Source organism: Eurypyga helias, unplaced genomic scaffold (assembly GCF_000690775.1).
Source record: "Eurypyga helias isolate BGI_N326 unplaced genomic scaffold, ASM69077v1 scaffold1697, whole genome shotgun sequence".
Lineage (NCBI taxonomy): Eukaryota > Metazoa > Chordata > Aves > Eurypygiformes > Eurypygidae > Eurypyga > Eurypyga helias.
The window spans coordinates 69,753-80,713 of record NW_010263450.1 but is presented as its reverse complement, the minus strand read 5'-3'; the positions used below and the strand labels follow the sequence as shown (position 1 = coordinate 80,713).

Below are 10,961 nucleotides of genomic sequence, written 5' to 3'. Positions count from 1 at the left end.
GGGCCTGCCCTGCCGCGGAAAGGGCCCAGCGCCGTCCGGGGGTGCAGAGGGGCCACAGCCGCTTCTAGAGCACGCACCCCCCGCTCCCCCTCTACCCGCCCAGTGCCACATGTCCCGGCACGCTGCCTCTTGTCGCCTCCTCCTGGGCTGCAGCTTGCCTGGTTAGCTGAGGGGTGGGAAGATTAAATGCCAGGTAGCTCCCTTTGAGCTGGGGGAAGGGGTTCCTGCATCAGGGAGACCTTTTACAGAGCCGCGAGGGCGCTAATTTAAATACGAGCAAACTTGACTCCTCTTCCGGAGCGTTGGTGAGGCTCAGACTTCCCACGGACAGGCTTAGGAAGAAGGGTTTATGAAAATCTAGCGAAAACAAGGTGATGTCCGGGTATTTGTCAGGACTCCTTCATCCTGACTGATCTCGTTGCCCATACTAAAGCCCACAAGCCTCTGGCAGGTCCTGAAAAGATTAGAAAATGCTGTTCAGAAGATTAGAAAGGATTCTCAGGCAGTGAGAAAGCCTACTCGGTCTTGCTGAGTACAGGATATATCTGGGGGTTTGACTGTTGAGGCTACAGAGGATAAAATATTTGTCATTGTTACAGTGTATGGATAACTAGTTACTGTAGCAGTGTGCAATCTATGCTGAGTTTATACTTTTCTGCAGTAAAGCTACCTTGATTAAAAGGAGAAGACATATTTATTCCAGACTATCAACTAGTTTATAAATACTCTGGCTCTGTTTTATGTTATTTGAATATTTATATTTTTTTCTTTCCCCAAAATGTTTTTGCATTGCCTAGAATGACAAAAGTGGATGTCAAGAATTACCTTGAAAAAATATACAACGTGCCGGTAGCTGCTGTGAGGACCAGGATACAATACGGTAAGCGCAGTTGAGTAATAGAGAGGGATAAATATAGCATCCCTGTGCAGCCAGAACAGACTTTTCCTATCAAAAAGTCCATTAGATTTCAACAAACATTGGTTCCAGGTGCTTAGCTGGTGACTTCTATCTTCTTAGTTATTTGTCCCTTCAAATAAATATGCACCACTTCATATTTGAATGTTTTGACTAGATTATGACACAGGTCTAGTTTTAAAAAGAAAATTCTGAATTTAAAGAGCCTTATCATCTTGACAGGTATCTAGTTCATGTTACATGCTTTTGTAGTTTGTAACATTTCTCCTTGAAGACCAGTGGGTGTCTTGCTTCAGAAGGAACTGCTTCATGTGTTATAATGAAATTAGTAATGAAACTTAATTCCAGCCGTAGCTTAAACAAAAAAAGAAAGTGAGTTGAGATTACCTGGCATGGTTTTACATTCTAACGAAAGGCAAAGTTTGTAGAGCAAAAAAAAAATTTTATTAGGCCAGTAGATAATGCCAGAAAAGCATCTTGACAAGCTTTCAATTTTCCATCACCTGTTGTTTCCACATTTCTGCTACAGACTTGTATGGTTCTACTGATGGTCTTTCTCCCTTGTGCCACCCATAGAAAAAAAACCCAAACCCAAACAATCCAACCAAAAAACCAACATAAAACCAACCCAAGAGAAAAAGTGTTCCTCTTTTAAGTTATGAGAGACACATTTCCAGCTGAAATAATCTATATAAGGTCACTTTTACGTTTGAATGCTTCCTTCCCAGGAGCTGCTGTGACTGCAGTTTGGATGCAGTGCAACGTCAGGAATATAATTTTCTTGTTATTTACCTTTTTGATTACCAGGCAGTGCATTAATCAAATAGAGTGACTTGTTGATTAGGGCATCTTTGATGCTTTCATGCAGTGACTGTAGCAAAGGAATTGATTGATGTGTTTATAATGGTAAGAGTAGGGATGTTTTTAAAAAAGGGATAGGAAAAAAAATAGCTGTAATAGGAAAAAATAAAAAGCTTCAAAAATAAGGTTGTAAAACTCAGAACGTATGAAAGAAGAAAAAGAAAACAGTAAGATCATTTGTAGTATGCTTATTTGAAAAATAAAATTGAATAGTCTTTGATACCAAACACATGCAGTTGCAAACAGCACTGAAAAATATCCATGCTTGTCCTTAGAATAACTTCATCCCCCACTGCTAATGGAAGTGATGGTAGAATGTATGTGTTCAGGGATGAAAGAGGAAGGGGGGTTAGAATGTCTAATAATTGAAAGCTTTAATGTCTGCCTTACATGCAGGGAATAAATTGAACTTCCCACTCAGTTGTAACTGGCATATTGCAGAAGGTTGAGGTGCTTTGGTTTTTTTTGGATGTGGAGTGTAATTTCCTGCTGTATAAACAGTGGATCCAGCTCATTAGCTGGATACTAAAAATTGACAAGTATGAAGCTGTTAAGTGATCGTTTCCTCCTTGTCTTCCTGAAGCTGTTGGGAGGACAGTTTATCACTCCTGCCCCCCTACTCAGGAGACTTACCTGTTGCTTCTATGCAAACGTTGTACGTGATGTGAAGGCACAGTGACTGTTGGCAGCCTGAGTAGTGATGCCTCCGTTCCCTACTTGTAAACAAGGAGAGTAGTGTCTACCAACTTCAGTACGTTTTAATAATTGTCCTAATTTGTTGGTATTGAGGAAAGAGTATTCCTCTTAACAATAAATGGCAGCTAGTGAAGTTTCCCCTTCAGCTTGGCTTTGCTGTAAAAGGTGGGGCTCTCTTCATCTCTGCAGGTGCAAACAACAAGAGGGATCACAGGAATCGGAGGGTGAAGAAGCCAGATTACAAGGTTGCCTATGTACAGCTGGTGAGTTAACTGCTTGTGGGGAAAGAGGATGGGACGGTTAAAGCTAGAAGTGATGTTCAGTGAATTGTCGGGTTGGCTGAGCAGTTCTGCCAATTCTTTAATAGTGACATTTTCTTTAACACATTCCAGAATGTGTAAAGAGATTTAAATTACTTAGTCTAAAAATCAAATTCAAACAAATGATTAGTTTTCAAGTCCCGTATTTATTTGAGGTCTGATGTAAGTTATGGTCTGATGTCATATGGTGCTACTTTGCCAGTGAGATTCATGCTGACCCTGTACTCTGTGTGCTGGAAGGTTCATGACTTGTGTGGTTGATTGCTGAAATGTCCAGTAAGTGAAAGAATATATTGTAAGGGTAGGGAACTTCTTATTAAAGCTCTTTGGATTTCAAAGGATGCTAAGGAATATTCCTTGGAGAGCTTTTCGTCATGTCTACCAAGCATGCTTTGTGGCTAAACAGGGTTCCGAAATGTATGTTGGTTGCCCAGTGGAAAAGGAGCTTCATGTTCTTATGAGTTTCTTTCATAACAGGAGCATATTATAGTTTAGACTTCTCTAGGGCTTACCTGTCTCTATGCAAAAAAGAAATGCAGCCAGTGACAGAAAACCCCTTCACATACTAAAATTACATTAAAGGAATGCTATTTATGGTTGTAAAACCATAAGCTCAAAATTGCTGTTGGCAACACCACCTCAGTGTTACTCCATCCTGGGACAAGGATTCAGTGTCAGGGGAACACTGATCTTAAAGACTGCATAAGGCTTCCTATGGACTTGGAATCAAACTACAGAGGCACAGACAGTGGGAAATCTGATGGCGTTTTAATTTTTCAAAGTTTAAATGTGCTTAGACATTTTTCTCTTGGAGTGGAAAGAAAAATTAGGAGAGTGTGTTTTTCTAGACAGCCCTTGCCTCTTAAAAGAATGGTATAAAATACAATGTTAATAGAAAGTAACAGAGTTGTATTTGGATCAGGACTAACCTTGATTTACTGTGTTGAAGTTAAAGGCAACCTCATGTCCATGAGGATTTTGCATTGCGATGGCTAAAAACCACATTCATTTTTCAAGGAAGAGTCTCTGCTTTGGTGGGCAAATTCTCTCTCCTGGATCGCCTGTGCTAGGTTTTTGTCCGTGAGAGATCAGCTTTGAACGATTCATTAAGAGCACAGCTGAGGAATTGAGTGCCAGGAGTGATGTTGTATCTTAGAAGTTGCTTTCTCTGAGTGATGTTCCTTAGTAGATTAATTGCAAGCACTCTTTGTCAAGGCCTCTTGCTGGTGACTGTTTCTTAGAAAATTGTTTCCCAAGATGGAAGCAGACATGGATCTTTAGCCAGCTGTGGTCAGTTCTCAAATTTTATTTCAGTGCATTTAACACAGTCTTGTTTCTTGTATCTCTTGAAGTGAGAAGGTGGTAGTTGTCAACCCATAGATACGCGGGGAGAAGGAGTGTGAGACGCTGCTGTTCTGTGGAGCAAGCCACTCACTTAAGGCAGTGCCTTTGTGCATTAAATTGCCATCGAACCTCTCAACCTGGAATAGTGGCTGTTACCTTAGGGGCAGCTGCGTGGTGGAGAGGAGAATTACCCAAACTAGCTTGGTGCTGGAGGCAGTTGGACGGCAGTAACTGGGGTCATTCCTCCAGCCTCTCGTTTTGTCTCCTGGGCGAATTAGCCTGTGCAGACCCCTGTGGCACTGTGCCTGAGGACTGCTCTTGGTCCATGAAACAGCAAGTGTCCCTAACTGTGTTGCCCTATACTATAGTATCATCATAAATTCTTAAAGAATGCCATCTTTTCAGTGCATTTTCCCCTCACCTCGTTCCTAGTCTCTTTGGTCCCTTATTTTCTATTGTTGGTATCTGTTACTTTCTTTAACATTTGGGTTTGTCTTTTTTTTCTTTCTTTTTTTCCTTTTGTCCTTTGCTTTTCATCACTAGCTCTGGTGTCTCAGACAACGAGCTCCCAGTTCTGTGTTCACACCAGCTTTAAACAGTGGGTGAGGCCAGAAATGCGGTGTCATTTCTGAAATTGAAGGGTTTGCCTTCATTCTCATTCATAGCGTGATTCAGGCGGTAACAGGCCCCATGCAGTCTATTGTTAATATCTGCCTAATTTAGGAAAGTCTTTGGTAACCACTGTAAAATCCTTATTTTCATGAGAATTAGTTTGCATCTGCCGTGAGTCAGAGTGGCTGGGCTTTCCCACCGTTTTACCAGCTGTGTTTTCTCTCATTAATCCAGTTTCAAGTTGAAACTACTTATGACTGGAAAAATAAGGATGTGTTTTTGGAAGGTCTTGGGTTGATCTCTCTATTGCCCACTAGGTGGAAGTATTGCTCTTTTCAGCATGACTTCGTAGCCGCTGGCGTGTGGTTTACCTGAATGAAATCGAGTATATCCTCGTGACCAGTTAAGCTTCCCTGCTTCATCAAACATCACCTTATGTGTCCCAGTGCAACATACACAATTCATTAACTTACTGCAAGTGACTCAAAGGTGGAAGGTGTATGAAGTCATAGTCAACATACCCTTAGGTGTCAGATTAGTGCCCCAGCTGTTCCACGTGTAAGAATTGTTGTCCTTTCTTTTCCAAATACTGTTTCTTGGAGATTCAGAGCTGTTTACTTTATTCTCAGGCTGTAACTGGACAAATACATGAGCTGTCCAAGCATAATATTTTCACACTAAAAAAATACCTCAAATCATAGAAGGCTGTGGATCAACAATATCTTGCCATTCCAGAGCCTGCCTGCCTTTTTTCCCCTTTTGGAATGTGGTGAGAAAGGTTTAAGTTAGAGACTTAATGGCCCTGTGTATCAAATACTATATTTTTACACGGTTTTCACTGTTGGGTTTTTTTTTATTAAAAAAAAAAATCTATATATCTTTGCAGAGTAGATAAAATTAATGTAATACAGTAACCTTTCTCCTTACTCCAATACAGTTATAATTATACTAATGTTAAAAAAAAAAAAAGAAAGAAAAAAGAAAAAAGCCAGTGGGAAACTTTGCAGTTCCATCAACATCAGGCAAATTTAAGAAAAACAACAACATCCCCTCCTCCTCCTTTGGTGTTCTCACTGGTTTAGCTCAACAGGTGTTAGCACCCGTGGGAGTACAACCGTAGACAAGCCTCTGGAATCCAGGCCTATTTTTAATTAAACCTGTTTTGGGAAATCTAATGGAGATGGCTGTAAAAAGGAGTCTGACCTTGTCAACATTAGGACTAACATCTATTTAGCTGCATGAGTGATGGCACTGGTGGGAACATTTTTTCAAATGCTTTTTCTCAAACCCTGTTTGGTATCTTCATAGTAATTAACCCATTTGCACATCGGATGTGACAGCAGTTTTCTTTTGACATGTAGTGAATTCAGGGGGAACTTGGATGCTCTGTGTCATTCCTCTGTGGATTTTTGAAGTTGCTTTCCATGCTGTTTTGACATGTTCTAACATCAGATGTTACCACTGATTAGGAAAGTAGGAGAATTGTTCAAATACGCTGGATTATTAAACTTAGCTGTGTTTGCTGCTACTGCTGGACTGAATCCCGTGCTGTTGGGAGTCCAACATTTTTTAGTTAATGATACTATAAACATCACTTTTCTCCTAATTCTGAAGGACAGTAGTAAGTGCTTCAATTATCTAAGTAATCAGAAGATCTCGGTTGTTTACATGATCAGTGTTTGCTGCGTCATTCCTACATAATGATATCTGTGCTGACCTTCCATTCCTAAACTTTCCAAGAGATGCAAAGGTCAGAGAAGTATAAGTGAGTTTGTGCCGGATAATCCTTCCAGCAATTTTCTGACATGAAGCTCAGCAGTGGAAAGGCTAACACTTGACTTCATAGGCCTAATTATGGTCACTTAACCTCTCATTAAAATGAATGGAGGCAATTTGTACCACTCGATGTGGTAACTCCTACAGGCTGGAGAACAAGGTGTGTTTTCAGCCTTTCTAACACAAAAAGCTTGAAATCTAAGGGGAAAATACATGTTGGATGCTGAGGTCACTTTTTATCTTGAAGGATGTTAGCATTTAACAAATGAATCCTCGTAAGACCTTGTATATAAATCAGTTTTACATTTGGGTAATGCTGAAGCGAGGATTAGAGTTGCGCAGGAGTTAAAGCCTAATGGCTCCCATTTCTGTAATCTAAACACTGGACCACACATCTCAGTTGTGCATAATCTTTGAATTTGTAGGAAAAAGGGAGGTCTGTGGGAAGATCCTAGATTGAGAATAGCAATGCATAAAATCATCACATTGCCTTTATTTTTAAAGTTTTTTAATACTGCCTCTCTGACTTGCTTTTTTCTTTTTTTTTTTAACATTATGAGAGTTCACTGATATCTAAGGGCATGTGGTAGTAGAGCTTATCCTGACAAACACCAGAGTATCAGAGTATCACCTCACATCAGTGAAAAAGTTCTTTTGCCTGGAGTGCAGCATCCGGTACCAAGACAGACTAAATTATCTAAGCAAAAGGATCTATTTGCCAGTGTGTCTTTTTTACAGGATTTTCTTTTAGCACAGCTATGTCAGGTAGTAAGGTGTTCTTATTTTCTTCCTTTGTGCTTCTAACTGAGGTAGTTCTGCTGGCAGAAGTTCTAAAGGAGGACCAAGCCCTAGCCTTTGTAGAGTTTATGTGAATTTCAATAATTCAGTATTTAAAAGGATATGCCTTGGGTAAATGGCTTGCAAAAGGCAAAACTGAACAAATGCAAGGGTTAAGAATAAGCCAAAATTTTGCTTTCTGTTTGAAAATGCCAGCATTTCCTGATTCTAGCAGTTTGCAAACCCCATAACTACCCTGTTCAACTCGGTAGGAGTTTAGTTGTTTGCTTTATTTTGATTAGGATTTCATTCTGAGCATGCGTTTATCATATGGTTGTCAAATGGTTACTGTATAGAAGGCAAGACGTTTACAAAGCAGTGGTGCAAGAAAAAGCAGCGCTGTGTAAAGGGGTGACAACCCCTCCCTTCCTTTCGTAGGCATTTTTTTGAGAAGGTGGCAAATGAGCTTGAACCTCAGTAGCCTCTGGCATCGTGTGGAAGATGCACTGAATGTAAATATGCCTGGACAGACTCTCAGTCCTTTATGTAAGTTGATGCCTTTTGGTATTTTTGAAATTTTGAAATACCCAAGATACAGGCTTCTTCTGAAAACTAGCTACTGAGCATGCACAACAGCTATTTTTCATACAGCTTTCATCACTTCAGAGTCTTACGGTGCAGTATTACTGCATAGTATTGTTACTTAAGATTTATCAACCTTCAGTTCTCAGGGTGTAATGTCTTGGCTGTTTCAAATCGTGTCTGGCTGCCAGCCAAAATCAGAATTTCTTCACAAAACAAGAGCTGGTAAGAGCCAACTTGTCTTTGCTGATTTTGATTTATTAAAAGACTCCAGATACAAATTGACATTTTCAGCTCAATATTTGACTTTCACCAGCCTTGAAATGGGAACTATGAGCACTTCAGTAAACAGCTGAAAGGTTTGTCTGGTTTTGCTGTAGCCTCTGTGTGTATCTTTTTGTTTTTTTTAAATTTTTTTTTTCTCTTCGTTTTAAAATAATAACTGTTTTGCAATGCTTAGTGCATTACCATGGATGTTGTTAGTGTGCTTTAGGGACAGCTTTCCCTCGTTCTCCAATAAGGGCAGTGCATTGGTGCTGGAAGCGTACCAGAATGGAAGTGCTGCATAACAAGAACAGTCCCTTACTACACTGTTACCAATATAAATAGTTCTCAGATTTTCAGTGTAGGTGGCATGCCTACCATGTTAGCCTGAGTTGTTTTCTGACTTGTTCAACTAAAATGGCTTCCTCTCTAGGGCAGATGAGTCCTCAAAATCAGTTCCGTAGGTACCATGGGGCTGAGTGACCCGCCTGCAATGAAGTTAGAATGCAGTGATTTTTTGGAATCTAAACCAATTCTTTTCCAAATGGTTCAGTGTGCTGAGGTCTTGGGCAGCGCTTAGCCTCACGGGTGCTTGTTGCTGATCCTACTACAGAAAGAGTTTTGGTAGGCTACAGCTTTGGGATTGCTTAAGGATGCTGATAAGGCCAGTTTCTGTGCCTTGAATTTGAACTACGCTTTAATAGTTAAAGGTAATCCAAAGGTACAAAAGAGTTGAAACCCCACAGTGTACGCCATGGAAAGGAAAACCTTGATTTGTTCCAGTTGATCTTATCCAGGCTAGAACTGAGGAAAGAGCAATGTACACAGCAGCTCCCTTGTTGTTTTTGTAGTATGGTCAGGCTCTTAGGAAACCCCCAAGAAGTATGCACTACAAAAACAACCGGAGCATTGCTGGGTATGAGTTGATGTTTCCTAGATTCTAGTCTGGATAAGCTCAACTGGGATGTCATATTTTTTCTTTCCAAAGGGTATGCTTGAGGTTTAAATTCTTTCACACCTGGAAATCACCGGGTTGAGTGTATATGGCTAAATGAAACATAGCACGTATTCATCTGGGTCGGGGCACGGTGATGTGTTTTTTTTAATTATGTCACATTTCTGATCCCAAAATGTAGTATAGGTAGCTGTGTTGTGGAAGACTCCTTTCATGTCCTTTCTGGAACAATTTCATAACTGGGCCTCTTGATTATATTGGTTGCACAAATGTAACGAATGGTTAATCTGAACAGAAACCTTTTAACCTGAAGCAATTAAATACTTCTGTTGGGATTTCTGTAAACGGTATTCTGCCAAAGCAGTTAGTGTATGGTAAGGTTTGTAAGTATTCTGGAGAGAGATTTTAGAGTTATGAGCTGTCAGTTAGGAGTTTCATTATGCGGAGTCCCATACAGAATGGAAGGACTGATTCTGTTGAGTTTAATGAAGTTGCGCTTGGTGCGAACACCACTAAAAAGTGAGTAGATAATGTTAATGGGATAGAACATTTCCACAGAATAATGGTTTCCTGCTGTTAGATAAAAACCAGAGACCAAGCAAATGTTTATTTTCCAAGTGGGAGACATAGATCTGATGGTGATGTTTCACTAGAATGACTTGTCTGTTAGGCAGAATGACTGATGCAGATGTAATCACTTTAATCTCATCAGCGATGTATTAGACAGATTGTTCCCACTGTAATTGTTTTACACTATAGTCTTTATTCCTGATGATAAGAGACCTCTGATATCTGCTATTCTGTATTCCCATATTATGCCCTACAGTTAGCAGCTGCTAGGTCTGTTTTCTCTTATCCTTAGTTGAGATCTAAACACCTATATCCATATCCTGAGTGTTATTGTAGTGGGTGCCTGCTCCACCATTTCCTCAGTGGTGTTACTCTAACAAAATCACTTTTTTGGCTCATCTTGCTTTTACTATATGGGTGGTACAACACCTCTGAGCTGATTCAAAGGCTTTGAAGAGGTGTCCATCTCCTGACCATTCATCTGTAAAAAGAAAGTCAGTGTCTTAATTAGCCACAAGAGGAGAGGCTAAAAGCTAGCTTTTGGGGGCGTAGGGTGTGGAGATGTAAGTGTATCTTGGAGAGAGGGGTGGAAGAGGTCTTGGGAGCTGAGAGGTACCGTTTTGCACTAGCTGGAACTTCAGGGTGGTCTTTCATTGTCAGTATATGCATCATAGCTACTGCAGAAAGGCTGGAATGTCTCTCTGACCATTTGTTTTCTCTTTAGGGCCAAGGACAAACCTTTCAGTTTCCCAACCTATTTCCAGAGAAAGAACAAGACACAGAAACTCGCTCTTTTGATGACTTGAAGGATAAATATATGGAGAGAGAGAAGCAGAGACAGGAAGGTGACCCCAGACGAGGTGGAGTCCCCGATTGGTTTGGACTTTGATGCGAGAAGCCAGCTGCCTTTCTTTAGGCTCAGAGGGATTTTGGTCAGCAGAACTTGCACTCTTCCCTTCTTGTAATGATCGAATGTTTATTCTTGAGCAGCCCTTGCTAGCGTGTCTTTTTTCCTGGCTGTTTGTGCACAACTACAGCAAAATGACCCTAAAGAAATAAAAAGGTAAAATAAATCTGACTGCATCAGGTCTGTCCTGTGAAGTTGCGGACTGTTTCTAAAATGTCAAATTGCTTGTTGTTGTTTCGGACTGTGAGAGCATCACTGTGCTTACCTTCTTCCTGTGCTCTACGGGTTGTTTTGAGTAGAAGTAGGAGGCATTTCGTTTCCCAGGATAAGTGGTTTGCATTGAGTAGGATGTGTAAAAGTCAAGATAGGTCAGTCGGAGGT

General features: G+C 40.5%; 1 protein-coding gene across 1 annotated transcript; it reads left to right on the top strand.

The window, feature by feature from the left end:
- The first annotated feature begins 798 nt into the window (after positions 1 to 798).
- Positions 799 to 10,746, top strand: LOC104512865 (39S ribosomal protein L23, mitochondrial-like). The gene is made up of 3 exons (XM_010156024.1): positions 799 to 880; positions 2,663 to 2,736; positions 10,398 to 10,746. Exons 1-3 carry the CDS (start codon positions 799 to 801, stop codon positions 10,560 to 10,562), a joined length of 321 nt encoding a protein of 106 aa, XP_010154326.1. The 3' UTR covers positions 10,563 to 10,746.
- Positions 10,747 to 10,961: the final 215 nt, after the last annotated feature.

Coding starts and splice junctions, on each gene's coding strand:
- LOC104512865 (XM_010156024.1), top strand. CDS start 799: ATGACAAAAGTGGATGTCAAGAATTACCTTGAAAAAATATACAACGTG. Junction 881..2,662: donor GAGGACCAGGATACAATACG/GTAAGCGCAGTT, acceptor TCATCTCTGCAG/GTGCAAACAACAAGAGGGAT. Junction 2,737..10,397: donor AGGTTGCCTATGTACAGCTG/GTGAGTTAACTG, acceptor TTTTCTCTTTAG/GGCCAAGGACAAACCTTTCA.